The sequence below is a fragment of the Pelmatolapia mariae genome, linkage group LG2 (assembly GCF_036321145.2).
Source record: "Pelmatolapia mariae isolate MD_Pm_ZW linkage group LG2, Pm_UMD_F_2, whole genome shotgun sequence".
NCBI classification, from domain to species: Eukaryota; Metazoa; Chordata; class Actinopteri; order Cichliformes; family Cichlidae; genus Pelmatolapia; species Pelmatolapia mariae.
Window position 1 is genome coordinate 33,978,676 of NC_086228.1, and position 16,238 is coordinate 33,994,913.

The 16,238-nt window shown below is 43.2% G+C and overlaps 1 protein-coding gene across 1 annotated transcript in view; it reads left to right on the forward strand.

Moving 5' to 3' along the window:
• The window catches only part of tenm1 (teneurin transmembrane protein 1), a 189,024-nt gene that overhangs the window by 161,572 nt on the left and 11,214 nt on the right, over positions 1 to 16,238 (forward strand). The window contains exons 24-31 of the mRNA XM_063499046.1: positions 1,600 to 1,683; positions 2,174 to 2,368; positions 8,740 to 8,827; positions 10,395 to 10,591; positions 11,521 to 11,834; positions 12,481 to 12,653; positions 14,281 to 14,525; positions 15,214 to 15,507. Coding sequence (XP_063355116.1) covers positions 1,600 to 1,683; positions 2,174 to 2,368; positions 8,740 to 8,827; positions 10,395 to 10,591; positions 11,521 to 11,834; positions 12,481 to 12,653; positions 14,281 to 14,525; positions 15,214 to 15,507 — 1,590 coding nt within the window. The remainder of the gene's footprint in view (positions 1 to 1,599; positions 1,684 to 2,173; positions 2,369 to 8,739; positions 8,828 to 10,394; positions 10,592 to 11,520; positions 11,835 to 12,480; positions 12,654 to 14,280; positions 14,526 to 15,213; positions 15,508 to 16,238) is intronic.

Here is a 16,238-nt window from a genome sequence, read left to right on the forward strand (position 1 = left end):
TCAAAAACTGAGTGGCCGTGATCTTTGGGTTTCCAGGCAGCACGCTAAAGAACACAAATGTGATTCGGGAGAAGAATTCACAGCTCAGGAACAGTTTTTGTTGCTGCCTCCATGATTCGACATCCAGAAACACGCTGCCTGTTTGGTCACATCAGTGGAGGAAGTCAATCAGAATCTGAACTTCTAAAGAAGCGAGGGTTCCTCCAATGATTATCATTGTACAGACCAGTGCACATAACATAGGAGCAGCAGGTTTTGAAGCAATGTATGCTGTCATAGTAATGATGTCTTTTTAAGGAAGGCTTTGCTTATTTCAGCAAGACACTGCAAAAGCACGTTATGCATTACAACAACAGTGCATTAAAGAAATCCAGGTGCTAGACTAGAGTGCCTGCAGTGTCAAACCCAACACCCAAGTGGAAATATGTGGAGTATTCCAAGGCCACAGACTGTTCAGCAAGTGAAATCCTATATTCATCAAGAACAGGTAAACACTTTGCTTTCAAAACTGATGAGGTGATGCAACACAGTGGGAAGCATGTCCCTACTGCTGTATCTACTTCACTGATATGTTAAACAATGTTACACTTTACAACATCTCCCAGTGTTTTTAGAAACTGGATACTCTAAAATAAATACAAAATGAGTGCATTTTTGTACCTTTTACCTTTTTGTAGATAAGTTTTTTTTCCCTGCAGTACTCGTCTCTCGTCAGTACGTATGGTGAGCAGTGTAGCATAGCAACACTCTAAATCAATCTCCTACCACCGGTGCTTATAAGCAGAGATACTGCATTGCTCAAATCTCTGGTAATAATATTGGCTTTCTGTTTAAGAGTAGTGGAAGTGCAAGCTGAAGCTCTCTCAATATATACAAATGAAAAACACAAAGAACTTTAAAAATAAATTTGGATTTCAGCTCCGTGTGCAGGTCAGCTCAGCTTCTCGAAGCAATCGCCTGCCGTCACAGCAAAGTTCAATATCGTGTGCTGCAGGGATTTGATGCATGGGACACCGTGAGTCCTGCTTGATGAATCTCTCTATCTTTAAAAATGGAATTTCAGAGTCAACCTTCTAGTCTCTCATTTGACAGGGCCTATAATTGGACATGTCAGTGGCAATTTAACATGATCCATTTATTTACCAATCCGTCCTCGGAGTCATCAATCACCTCATCCTTCAGACGCACCGCGTCGTCTCCGCAGCGGTCGCGGGCGCCTGCGTGCAAGTGAGATGGACAGTCATGTGGGTGGCTGTGCGCTGGTGTAGGTTTGCCTGCCTTTGACCCCCACAGTGTTAGCGGACAGGGTGTGCTATTTGAGCAGGCAGCGATCACGGTTATTGGATGACATTTGGAACAGTGCCGAAGCGAGCCAGTGTGAGTCTTGAATAAACACAGGGAAGGCTCCCTGCCCGCTACTGACCTTTGCATGAGCAGGGAGGGTCAGGAGGCCTAATACTATGTTATTAAGGAGATGTTATTTGTATCACCTGTAACTGACTCTTGTGGGCAGCTGCCACCAAGGACTTCTTTGCTCTTTTGTTCTCGCTTTTTTTTTTTCTTCACAGATATATACAATAAGTGTTTGTCATTCCTCAGGTGCGCCTGGAGTGGCCAACAGACCTGGCCATTAACCCACTGGACAACTCCCTGTACATCCTCGACAACAACATCGTCCTGCAGGTAGAGAAATATGCACGAAACAAAGCAGAGACTTGCAAGAGAGGGAAATATACGCCTGCTTCTCATTCATTCATCTGCTTTCTTATGAGACATTGGGACCATATGTAGCAGTGGAAGAGAGGCTAATAAAATATTTTTCACAAATTGCAGTGCTGTCACTTTAGGTGAATTTAGAGTGAGTGAGGCTGCTAACATAAAAGAAAGCAAAAAAAAAGCACCTTGTTAAAAAAAAATAACATGCTATCGCAGGTCTCTGCAGGAGTTGTTTTTGAGAAAATGTCACTCAGCTTTTTTTCTCCAAAATTAATGAATTGCCTGTTTGAGTATGTTCAAAAGTAATGAGTCAGGAGATGAGGCAGGCGATGTTTGATACACCGGATCAAAACCAAAGCAATTCAACAGAGTGGCTGACTCTGTTGAATTGATGTAAGTGTCTGTATTGTGCCTCTCTCTTTTATAACAGATAATACGTTGTGGTGTATTTCCTTAGGTGTCAGAAAGTCTGCAGGTGCGGATTGTAGCAGGACGTCCCATCCACTGCCAGGTTCCAGGTATTGACCATCACTTGGTGAGCCGGGCGGCTGTGCGCGCCACCCTGGAGGCAGCTAAGGCCATCGCCCTGTCCCACCTGGGCACGCTGTACATCGCTGAGACTGATGAGAGGCGAATCAACCGCATCCAGCAGGTCACTAAAAATACTTTTGAGGGCACCTGTTAATGATGCATTTATCGCATAACAGTTCTCATGTTGCAAATTTATACTGAAGTTGCAAAAGACCATACTTATCCAGATTGTTAATATACTGCTCAAAAAATGAAAGGAACACTTTGTAATCAGAGTAGAGCATCAAGCTGATTAAACTTCTGGGACACTGATCTGGTCAGTTAAGTAGCCGAGGGGGTTGTTAATCAGTTTCAGCTGCTTTAGTGTTGATGAAATTAACAACAGGTGCACTAGAGGAGCAAAAATGAGACAACCTCCAAATCAGAAATACTTTTAGAGGTGGAGGCCACTGACATTTTTTCCCTTCTCATCTTTTCTGGCTTTTTTTCACTACGTTTGTATTTGGCTAGTGTCAGTGTCGCTGCTCATATTCCTCCAGGATGACACATCAATAGGTTTGCTGTGGCTCCCAGCATAGCATCAAGAGCATAGAGGAGATTTCAGGAGAGCTGGTCAGGGCTGTAGAAGGTCCTCAACATGTCAGCAAGACCTGAATCTGCTCCTTTGTGCAAAGAGGAATAGGATGAAAAATGACCTCCAGAAGGCCACTGGTGTGAATGTCTCTGACCAAAACATCAGAAACAGACTTGGTCCTCTAGTGAGCCCTGTGCTCACAGTCCAGCACCTTGGACCCTGACTGGCATTTGCTATTGAGTACCAGGATTGGCTGGTCCACCACTGGTGGTCTGTGCTTTTCACAGATGAGAACAGTTTCAGCCTGACAGACATGTAAGGGTCTCTACAGACCTCTACAGGCTAGGCATTGGCATCCTCACTGCCATTAGGTGTCAGAATGAAATCCTAGGACTATCAGACCCTGCACTGGTGCAGTGAGTCTTGCGATCCTCCTGGTGCACAACAATGGCCTCATGTGGCAAGAGTATTCAGGCAGCTCCTGGAGGCTGAAGGAATTGATACCACTGAATGGCCCCCACGCTCGCCTGACCTAAATCGAGTAGAGCACCTCTGGGATATTATGTTTTAGTCCATCTGACACTGCACCTCAGACTGTCGAGGAGCTCGGTGATGCCCTGGCCCAGATCTGAGACGAGATCCCCCAGGACACCATCCATCGTTTCATTAGGAGCCCTGATCTTGTCAGGCATGCATACAAGCACGTGGGGTCATACAAGCTACAAACTAGAACCATTTTGAGTTGCCGCAATGAAATTTAAGCAAAATGGACTAGCCTGCAGCGTCATTTTTTCACTTTATTTTTCACTTTGTCTTTGAATTCAGCCCCTCTGTAGGTTGAGCATTTTCATTTTCATCAAAGGATGTGACATCTTTTCATTCCTAACACATTAACCAGTCCATATCAGTGTAGATCCAGGCTTTTTCCCCATTGATATTAGAGATGGCACGATACCACTTTGTTATGTCCGATACCGATACCGATATCATAAATTTGGATATCTGCCGATACCAATATGAATCCGATATTGTGTGTTTTTTAATCAATAAAACTGTTTTTTTAATATCTTGCTGCATTTTGTATAAGTTCATACTCAAGTTTAAATAAACAACAACACTAAAGCTATTCTGTTATACCTGTATGTAAAAAAATACACTGCGCCCAAAATATTTCATAGTTCAGCAATACTGATCAATCTAATAAACTTAAACCTACTCCATCCTCCCTATTCTGGTATTTTAAAGAGTACTTAGCAGAAATATTAAGCAACCTAACTAATAGGGTTGCAAACTCCCGGCAAAAAAAAAAAAAAAATAGGGAACCACCCCCCACCCTCCACCTCATGATGCTTAATTGATGTAATCAACTTTAATTTGATGCAGGGTGAAATAAAATGCACAGAAATAAATTATTTTTCAAGAATAATTAAATAAATTCAACATCTTTCTTCTACAGAATTGCAGACTGCACAGATGGTACCTTCCCAAAGGAAAAAGTACTATAGCTTACTAGGGTATATTAGACTTAACAGTTACTATATACAGTAATGGACTTCTATACATTTTACATCAGATTAAAACTTTGGGTGTAAGATTCAGATAAATATTTATTAAAAGCTAGATATTTTAAATGAGAATAAGAAAGATAAGTATGTCTTTGTGCCCCCTTTTCCCTGTTCATGCCCTATCGGCCCCCCTGGCTAAACTTTGCTAGATCCGCCCCTGCACAGTCACCAGCCGTCAGCTACGTAGAAAAGGATCCTGGTCTAGAAAGTAATATTAAATACATTCTAACAACAGCTTATCAAGCTTAAACGTGCTGCTGTTGTTCAGCCACTGGTTTCCTCTTTCTGGTGCAAAGTGGGCCAAAAACAAAGAAGAGAGACGGACTCGCGACAGAAAAGCCGATCAGCTGATCATTAAGCAGTTTCACGATTGAAGTAGCAGCAGGAGAGGGAGGGAGAGAGAGAGAGGCAGTCGCTCCATATATCGGTTGTTAAGCTTAACATGGGAACACTTTACAAACATTCAGAGATAAACTTACACACTTGCTTTACTTCTCTCTGGGATAACTTCCTCGGAGATGAAATGCTGGTTTGGTAGCGAGGCTCCAAATACACACAGCTGCTCTATCAGGTGACCACACTGCTCCGGCGTGCTACGGTTATGAGCCGAGTTACTCCATGTCGCAAGTTTTGTGAGGTGCTTTTTTGATATTTAATGGATCGGATTACATTTTTTATTTCTCGCCGATATCCGATCCAGTAATTTAGGTCAGTATCGGACCGATACCGATACGTAATATCGGATCGGTCCATCTCTAATTGATATCTCATGTTTTTGAGCAGTGTATATTCCTCCATATTATCCTGACATTGCAATGCATGCCTCTTGTCTCTTTGCATGAACGTTTTCCACGTCTCTGATGAAAATAACAACAGGAAAAAAGAAACAGCTCAGCTAGAGCTGACACTGGCAATCCATCTGGCCTTATGACACTAATTTACCTTCACACTTGTTGCATCACGAGTCCCACTGTGATCAGGTTGTTTGCCTAACAGATGCTACGCAGCAAGGTAGTGCGCCGAGTCTGTGTCTAGGACGTAGATGCTCAAAATCAGAGGCATTCAAAAAATAATCAAGAAGTACGGTTTCAGTTTTAGAGAAAAAACAAGTATATATAGTATATTACTTTTTTTCTGTCCATTTGCTCCATTAGGTAGCAGCATGTTGTCACAGCACTGCAGCATTTTGGAACCAACAGCACAAAGGTAGTGCCTGCTGGACTCAATCAATAGCACCTTTGTGGTGTGCAGCAACACGCTGGGTCCATGTGGAGGCAGACAGGAACATATAATACCTCAGATGCCTTTTTATTGGGTACCGACCAGCCATGTTGCAAAGGGCAATGAAAAGTCCTTTTTTTCACACTGCGTTTGTCACACCTGTTTTATGTTTGGCATTTTTAGGCTCCTATTTATCAAGCGTCTCAGTTGGACTCAGACAGAAATGGATCCATCCACGTTTGTTAAGGTTTCCACACTTATTCAGCAACAGGTGCCAGACTGACAGTGAATGACACCGCTTTGTAACAACGAGCCGTAAAGTAAAATTAATGATGATTTGTTTAGATGTGTGTGATGACGAGTTGAGATTATCTCAGCAGTTTGTGACGTGCAATCAGCGCATTGAAAAACAAAGAACAGCCAGGCAAATACAATGTGATGCAGGAGAAATGAAATACGGAACACTTCAGGTAAATTCGCTGCACACAGATACACCTGACATGATGTTTTAAACTGATTTTAAAAATGATGCGTGAATTAAGTGCTCGGTTTCACTTTCAATGGTTTGCACCAGCTTGTACTGTTTAGCCAGCAAGTCTTTTTTTAGTGTAATAAGCTCTATTAAATGTGAACGTGCCTTGGCCTTCATACTAAGTATTTAGGCGATGACTTGGCACCGCCTGCGGTCTGCGCTCACGGTCCAGGCACGTCTTCCCATCACATAGACTCAGAACATTTGGCCAGAACATCAAGGACCACACATGCATAACCAATATGTGCTTTTTAAAATTTTTATCTTGCATAAGTTGCTGTGTTATTCGTTATATCACACTGGAGCATTACAATCAAAATCATTACATGCCACATTTGCTCCGTTGTGCCCGTCTTTATCTGGTTTAAATTAAGGGCAATTTGCAACAACTTTTTATTTTCTGTTTATTGGGCATATGTTTAAAGATGAAGCATTTGTTGTACTGTGAAGAGGAAACGAGCTGTTTTTTCCCTGTGTGATTAGAACAGTTTGCATGACAAAACGAATTACACCTTAAATATCAGAACATAATAAGCACGACATAAAACATAATCTTGTTCTGAGAAGGCTGAGATGAAGAACAGCACATGATCTGTTTCACCATGTCACTGTTTGTTTACCGAAAGTCAAAATTCACAAGCAGTGTGTGAAAAACCTAAACACACCCCATGATTCAGTACCTTGTAAAACCACCTGTGGCAGTAATAAATGGAATTAACTGTTTTCTCGATGACCTTATCAGTCTCTCGCTTCGTTGTGGAGGAATTTTGGCTCTCACGTCTTTACAGCGCCGCTTCAGTTCATTGAGGTTTGTGGTTCATTTGTGCACAGCTCTCTTAAGAGCCTGCCACAGCATTTCAGTCAGTTTGAGGTGTAGACTTTGACTGGGCTAAGGCAACGCTTTGGTTCTTTTCTTTGTCAGTGTTTCTGTTGTGCTTTTGATCACCGTTCTGTTGCTTTACCCAATTACTGCCAGGCTTTAGGCGTCAGACAGATGGCTTCTAGAATACTTTGGCGCTCTACTTTGGGCTCAACGATTGCAAGGTGCTAGACGAGCTCAAATCATCACCCCTCCACCACCGTGCTTGACGGTTGATATGAGGTGTGTTTGTGCTTATATGTTGAGTTTGGTTTTTGCAAAATCTGCGCTGTGCATCGTGGACAAACAGCTCCACTTTGTTCTTCATTGTCCAAAGGGCATCGTTTCAGAAGTCTTGCGGTTCGTTCAGATGCAGCTTTTCAAATATGAATCATGCTGCCATCTTATTTTTAGAGAGAAGAGGGTCTCCCCTGACATCCTTTCATGCGAGCTATACTTTTTCAGTCTTTTTCTAATTGTGCTGTCTTGAACTTTAACATTTAGCTTGCTGATTTAGGTCTGTGGACTCTAAAATGTAGGTTTTGGGTGTTTTTACGGTTTCTGCATTGACAATGCATAGACTGACCTTAGGGTGAATTTGCTGGGACTTCCACTCTTGTGAAGATTAGCAGCTGTCTTGAATGTTTTCCCTTTGTGACTCTTTCTATCTGATTGATGGGAAGCAACGGGTTGTTCTTCCTCCAGACCAGCAAACTGCCAAAGCTTCTGCTTTCATAGAGGTGCTCACACTTGCTGATGATAAATGAACAAAGTGAATTTGATTAGCAGCACATGGCTGCTACTTACCCTCTAATTCTTATTGAAGCTGTACATAAGGGTGTACTGTTTCCTCACTCACTGCTTCTAAATTTGGCTTAAATTAACACTGACATAATATATTGTGTTGTTATTCATCTGTGGTTGTATCTACCTGCTTTTATTATGTCCTGATCCGTAAAACCTTAGATTCGAGTATTTTATAGGTCAAGGTGATGAAATTCTGCTTCTAAACCTAAAATTAGGAGTAAGGTTTTCTCTACTCTCAGATGATGGATGAATGGAGATTTTGGAAAGTAGTTTTGCGGGAACTGTGCTTATTTACTTATTTTTTTTCCCAGACACTGGAAACATGGGGTTTTCTGGATTTGGCAATGCAAACAAACGAGCTGCAGTAGGGAACGGCTTTATAATAAACACCTCAGATAAACCTTCCCCGTGGAATCATAAAGTTGATAAAAGCAAGTCTTCATCAAACATATCATCTTCGACAATTATCTTCCAACAATGCACGGTCCTCTCGGGCTAGTTAAGCAGCATCGGCCTCCCAAGATTAATCAAAATCAAGCTGTTGTTGCAACAGTTTTCACCTCCATTTGCAGCTCGCCTCCCCATCAGGACAATCAGCTTAATTTGTTTGGAGAGGGAGACTTAATGTTCCAAAGATCTGTCAATCAGTCAGCAAGGGAATAGTGTCATACATCGAAGATGCATAATGCCTTTGTTTGTCTAAACTTTGCGGAGAGGCATCAAAGATATCATCAGTGATGTTTTTGGCTCAAGGAACAGCGGATACACTCAAAGCGATATTGTAACTCAGCGCATGTTTTTATATGAAATGCCATCATTATCTTGTTTGCCGGAGAGACGAGACATCACAAAGGCTGTTGAGGAACATTACCTTCTGTTTAACAGTGGCCTCCTGCAGCACATTGTGACATGTCGCTTTTTGAAAACTCCACAGGTGTCAACCAACGGCGAGATATCGATTATCTCCGGAGCCCCCACGGACTGCGATTGCAAGATAGACCCCAACTGCGACTGCTTCTCTGGTGGGTCACCAGGCGCACATACGCACACTTGTTATGTGAGGAGTGCAGGATTAAGTAATGTGAACGTATTAGATTATGCTTAATAGGATTAGAGGGCTACAAAACATGCAAAAGCATTTGAGAATTAATTCTGGTGGCATCATACTGGGCCTGCTTCAGAAGTATTTTTAGAGGAAACAAAAACTGGAGCATTGTGAAGCTCAGAGGATTTGATTTAGTCTGTATATCTTGATATTGAGTGGGTAAATCTGGCTGCCCTGTGCGTCCCTGCTGGACAATAATTTGATTAGCAATGTTTCCCTCCCCGACTTATTAAAGTCAGCTGGAATCTTAGCGTCTAGGAAGAGCCGCTTCGACTCTCCTTGAAAAACAATAAAAAATATGACAATGACTTTTATATAAATGATGACAATACCCAGGAAAGAAAAGACCGTCTATAACATCAGGCTGGAGAATTAAGAGAACGACTTGACTGTGAGCGTTTGTGTGTTGGCTAAACAGAAAGTGGATGCTTGTGTGTGTGTGGGTCGATGTATTTATATTTGTATTCATAGGAAGGCTTCTTCTTTGTGGAGACCTCCAGCTAAATTCAGTAGCAACCAGCTCAGGAGAAACCTTTCAAATCCATTCAAATTACAGCTGGTGAAAGAAAATGCTCACTTCCACACGCCGAATGTTTTAACTGGTTGCTGTATCATGGATGGGCACCTGAAATGCAATAAAAGGAAGAGGAAAAGGACCAAACAAATAAGCAGATGTTCTTTTGACAGTTAGGCCGTGCTTTCATTGTAAGTGTCAGCGGATGTGATTTTATCATTTAATTCTGCTCATAAAAATCAGTCTCTTTTCTATTCAAAATGGAGGGAAGTGTCTCTCCCATGCCACAAGCCAATGGGCTGTAACCATCCCTATTCCTTGAGTTGTACTTTGCATATTTTCAATCATGTCTCGCTGTTAACAGATGATTACTCTCTTCAGAGGCTTTCCGTTTCCATCCCTTCGCCGTAAACACTCACGCAGTGTCTTTGAACGCGGACACGTATGCGAGCGCACACCCGCCGATACTAACGGACACGAGCCCGCGCGCGCTCGCGCATAAAAGCATACACACATAATGCGCATGCTGTCGCGAGATAAACTGCCACCCTGCTGTCTGCACAGACCCATCAGAGGCCCCAGGCCTACTGCTGACAACATCTAAAGGGCTTCACCCAGCTGTTATCCTGCTGTGCAACCAAAGACATCTGGATGCATTCAGTCGCCTACTACCACCGTCTGATAAGACTGAGGTCACTATCAAGGTGGTCATATCCACTCCACTGGGAAGTTACCATATCCCAATAGGTCCACGTCCTGAGCCAAACTGATAACCGCTTAAGCGGCACCATGGGATCCTCGTATTTTGCCAACCTGCGTGTGGACTGGTTGTGACTTCTCGCTTTCGCTGGAGAACGATTTGTATTTCTCAGTGTGGTTAGAACTGATGCTGCTTTGAATTATGCTTTTTTGTTGATAAAGAGCTTTTCCTGTCCTTACCGAAATGACGAGTTCCTGTTTTTCCTATCAGGAGACGGAGGCTACGCCCGTGACGCTCGTCTCAAAGCCCCGTCCTCTCTGGCAGTGGCCCCCAATGGCACCCTGTATATTGCTGATCTGGGCAATATCCGGATCAGAGCTGTAAGCCTCAACCAGCCCCAGCCCAGCCCAGCCGGACTGGTGGAAATCAGCTCACCTCTGGACCAGGAGCTCTATCTCTTTAGCCAGGTTCTTATCACAGTGCCTAATGTGTGTATTTGCATGTAAAATATTTGGATACCAGCAAATTGTCTTTTTAATTCATAATTTATTAGCAAATTTAACAGACTAACTCAAGTGTTTACTGGGATTTGCACATTGCTAAATTAAAACGGATTAAGCCACGCAAGCTCATTTGTACACAAAAATTAGTCTGAGATAATTAGTTATTAATAATTGACACACAGTAACTGCTAGTTGGGCCTGTTAGAAAGGTAGCTAACTGAACCAGCTAACAAAGCTAGCATTAGCTTTCTAATATGACCCATTTAGAGAAAAATAAAGAATAAAGGTGGTAAACTGGCTAAACTTTAATAACTTGGGATGATTTTGGATTGCATTTCACAAAAATAATATTCCTCACTTCAAGTCTCGTTCTAATAGCTTTGAATGATTGAATGATCAAATAATGTCAGCTAGGTTAGCCTAATCCAATCAGGGTGTTTACTGGCTCAGAGTGGGCTTTTGTGGGTGACTAAGCACGACAGTAAGCATGATCGATGCACACAAGATAGTGAGCCTATTGCCTTATGTTGCAGAAATCTGGCCTTTCCTGTTATTTCTGATCATTTAATAAACAAAACGGTTCATTCTGCCTGAGAAAATGAAACTCTTATTTCAAAAAATGATTTAAAAATTTCATACAGACAACAGTTATTCATTACATATTCTAAGCTCTAAAATGAATGTGTTTCTTCATCTTTAAATATATAATTAAAAGAAATAAACCTTTCTGTTTATATACTTCATTGTTTTTGGAATCATTTTGTTTTGTTGATGCAACAAAATTAGCAAATCACTAGTCTGAGAGTACAGAGTACCTAATAGTTTATAAATTTACAGGTTTTGTCATTTGCAGAAGCCGAATCCTCAACAGTGTCTCTCTCTCCCTCTGACAGAATGGCTCCCACCTGTACACCAAACACCTGATCACAGGCCACTACCTGTACAACTTCTCTTATGGCACAGACGGCCAGTTGTCGGGGGTGACGAGCCGCGACGGCCGCAGCCTCCAGGTGAGGAGGGATGCTCACGGAGTGCCTCTCTGGCTGGCTCTACCTGGCGGACAGGTGTACTGGCTGTCCCTTAGCAACAGTGGCACGCTGAGGAAGGTGTCCGCCCAAGGCCACGACATCGCCCACATCACTTACCATGGCAACACAGGTCTCCTAGCAACCAAAAGTGATGAGAACAGTTGGACCACTGTTTATGAGTGAGTTTGTGGTTTATTTATAAAGCTCTTTATCTGCTTATTGCGATCTTCTTTCTGTCTGTCCTCGCTCTTTCTCTCTTCTCCTTCCTTCCTGTTCTCGCTTTGTTGCTTGATTCTGAATGTTTGAGCTAACACTGCATTGCATGAATGTGTATTCATATGACAAGGTTTACGTTAGGGGTATGAAATGTGAGTGCCATCTGGTGGTCACTTCTGCATCACCAAAGCTGGAGAAGGCCTGGGGTGGGATTGGGCGGTGTGACTTTTTTTTCTTCTTCTTTTTAGTCTTTACTTAAAGTGACTGATTAGCTGAAGGACGTCTTGTGCAACTCTTTGAACACATGCATGTTTAGTATTGCACATATAGTACAGGCAGAAAAACACATCTGTCTGAATTATTCACCACTGCCTAGCCGGTCTCTGTCTCAGATTCCACAGCTGGATAATTACACATATAAATCATAGTTGACACTCACTGCGAGCTCGTGCTAGCACACGGGAGCATGCATATGTGTGCCTGCGTGCTTTTTGCGGGCTTGGCTGTGTTCATTTGCCTGCGAGCGATGGATTTCTGCGCGTTTGTGCATGTGTGTTTGCGCGTCTGTGTGTATTTGTTTGCTTATTGCCTTTGTGTTTATTCTCCAAGGTACAACAGCGAGGGTCGAGTGACCAACATCACCTTACCGACGGCGGAGGTGAGCGGTTTCCATGGCAACCTGGAGCGCTGGTCTCGGGTGGAGGTTGAAGCGTCCAACCGTGAGAACTTTGTCACCAGCACAAACTTGTCTGCCAGCGACACCATCTACATGTTCAGACAAGGTGCAGCATCACAATGAGTTCTGCGCTTTTGCCTTTTAAATTTCTCACAGCTCATTATTCAGACTGTTTATGCATTGCAGCCACAGGTGTACTGGTTTTATCTATTTACTGGTTGATACAGAGAAAAGATTACAGCTTCCGAACCGTGCATCTACCCTCAGCTTCTATAACCAGCAACTTGCCACAAGGCTACTTATGAGTCATGTGAAGAGGCACTAAACCATACACCACATACTCAGATGAGGGCAGGGCGTAAGGTTACAGCGATGTTTAAACATTTATGCCGGCAAACGTGGCTGTTATTCTCGTTTAAGTCAGAAACTCTGACCTGTGTTTCTCTCATTCTTCATCGCTGGAGATTCACAGCTTTAAGTAAGCATTTATCCGCTTCTATAAATAATTTCACATTCAGATCTGATGCGACCTCTTTACATAACCGGACGAATGGGCAGCGGGGGGAGAAAAAAGTGCTGCTTATTTACACAAAACATGCTACATTTGACTGACTCGTGAAATGCCTTAACAACTGCTGGGGCAAAGCAGAAAAAAAAATGGAAAAGAGGGCAGAGATGAGAAGAGGAGAAAATGAGAGTGGAGTGAAGAAGCCACTCATGGGAGCAGTTTCTTCTCATGTCATCCCTTTAATTGCTTTCTTGCAGTTGTCACACTGACAGGACTGCAGGGAGGGAAAATCTGCGCCAACTCGCACGCGCTCAGTCACACACGCGCGCACAAACACATGCATGTACGCCACGCTACAGTGTGACAGAGCTGCCAGGGAAAAAAAGTTGAAATGACCCACTATTTTTCGAGCACCACCTCTCTCTCCGCCGCCCACAATTTCACCGTGTCCTCGCCTGCCTCTGAGGCAACAATAACCATATGTACAGAATAGGCTTTTTTACGGCGGCGGAGGGAATAGAAGTTAGTATCCGGTTTATTAGCCGCGTTAAGTTTTATGGTTAAAATATAGTTTTATGGTTATTTTCACTCCTCTTTTTTTAAATTTTTGTATTAATTGTGTTTTAAACATGAGACAAAGCCATATTGGCATGTGTGAAAGTGTGTGGAAGCCTAACTGAGCAGGGTAGAAATGAAAGAGCAGTTTCTGAGAATGCTTTGCAATGTGTGAAAAGCTGCTATACCCCACCTTCCTCTCCTTCTTTCTCTCTCTGTCCTCTCTTTCTCCTTTCATTGCCCCCCCTCTCTCTCACTCTCTCATTATCTGTCTCCTGCGTTCCTCCTTTCTAAAGATGTAATAGCTGATGCAGTACAATGCTAATGTTGCAGAGAGAACGCTTAAAAAAACCACTCAGCACAGTGATTTAAGCAATTAATTCAAATAAAACGCGCACACAAAGAGCCAGACATCGCATTCATGCAGCCCGCTTCTCACAGATTTCTTCTCAAGGCTGATTTTTTTTTTTTTTTTGACACACGCTGACTGATGTTTTCTTCACACTTCTTTTTTCTCATCTGTTGTTGCATATTTGCATCTCTGTGCGCGTGTGGTTTTTTTGTGTGTGTGTCTGACCCACCCACGACAAACGGTCGACCCTCGAAACCCACCCTCCTCCCCTTCCACATCCCCGCAATTCACACTTACGCTCACACTTTCCCACTCCAGATCACTCTCAGAGCTCGTACAGAGTCAGCGCCGACGGGTCGTTTCTGGTGACGCTGGCCAGCGGGATGGAGCTGTCGCTAAGCACCGAGCCCCTCCTCCCGGGGGGCGTCGGGGGTGGAGTCAGTCCCACGGCCAGCCGCTGCAACATCAGCTTGCCTGGAGACCACGCCCCGAGCCTGATAGAGTGGAGGCAGAGGAAGGAGCAGAGCAAGACTAACTACAGCACTTACGAACGCAGGCTCAGGGTAAAACACTAAATCATCTGCCTGTTATTACGCCAACTGTGATAATATATAAAACACAATCCTGCAGCATCAGTGCTGCACAAAGGCATTGAGAATGCACGCAACTAGCCGAATATCCCAGAATCCCATATGAATGGATCAAATAAGCAGCCCGGCAACATTTTAGGAGTATGCCTGGTTAAGTTGTGCAATTTGACATTTAACCAGGGGGACAAAAAGTGTCACTTTTAAGTGCTAAGAGTTGCGCAATCCGGTAGATTTTGAGCGATTGGTGATGTCAGCGGAGGTGATAATAGGTCAAATGACTCGTAACCTGTTAGCTGTACTTTCCACACGCACAGGCTGCAACACCTCTGCAGTGGCGATGAAAGCACAAACAGGAGATTTCCTGAGAAAAGGGCATTTATGTTACGTGCACCAATTAATTAGCATTCCCCAGGAAACAATTCTCTCACTTGTTCGCCAGGCAGCTTATTGTTTATAAATGCAGGCCGGGGTTTGCTGGAAATGTCACAATTAATTCATCTGGACTAATGAAATCTTTGCTGCTCTCAGACATGCCACTTCATTCGTATATTTGCATGTCTGCAGCTTCAATCACCATTTATGATGATTTTAAAGCTGTTAAAAAAAAAGCTTCTGTTTGTGTTCTTGCCACTAGCTGACATTTAACTGCTTTGCTTTCCAGGCACATAACAGGAACCTGCTGTCCATAGACTTTGATCAAAGCACCAGAGTTGGGAAGATATACGATGACCACAGGAAGTTCACCCTCCACATTCAGTATGACCAGCTGGGCCGGCCTGTCGTATGGTCACCCAGCAGCAAATACACTGAAGTAAACATCAGCTATTCAGGTGGAGGACTGCTTTCAGCCATCCACCGCGGAGAATGGTCCGAGCGGCTGGAGTATGAGAGTGACAGGGTGACGTCCAGAGCTTGGGTCAACGGCAAGATCTGGAGCTACACGTACGCAGACAGAGTGAGTAGAAAGCACGTTTGAAGCGAACGTGACAGACAGCTTGTGACGAAGTCCTGCTGAGATTTGTTTTCAGGGCTCCTGTCGCTGTTTTATTCTTGCCTTTGCTGCTTGCAGAAATCTAACACATCTTCTCCACTTACGCTTCCTTCTTGGTGCAGCTATCCGAAACCGGCGCTGAGATTAAAGGCAAACCAAAAAAAAGCGCCTCAGTTGTGGGAAACGAAAGTAAAGAAGTGAAAGCATATTAAAATCAGTAACAGGTGCTATATTACCAAGCATCTTTTTAATGTGTTTCCCTCAGTTTGAGGGGCTTTCCATTTAGGTTATGAACATCAGTTTGCAGAGCGAATATTAGATCTGCCATAAGTTTAATGGTTGGGCAGACCTTTTAAACGCGGCCTTGTGTCTTCACGACTGCAACAGCGCGCACAGTCGAGAGATGTAAAGGCAGACGGTGTGTTCTTTCTGATCGATTGCATAACTCGAGCATGTTTCAAGGTTCGGCAAATAGATTTTCTCAAAAGAAAACAGCAGTAAAGTCTTTGCAGTAAACACTCGTCGTCCTCTGGCAGATGTTTAGAAGTTATATTCGCTATAAGGAATTTTTCTAGTCAAAGAAACTCAAACAGTGTGTGCGACTAAGCTGAGAGCTACCAGAAGGTATAATTTCCGCCCTTGAAATTAATTGAAATATTTAATGACATGATATTCAGTCTGAAATATATTTAGTG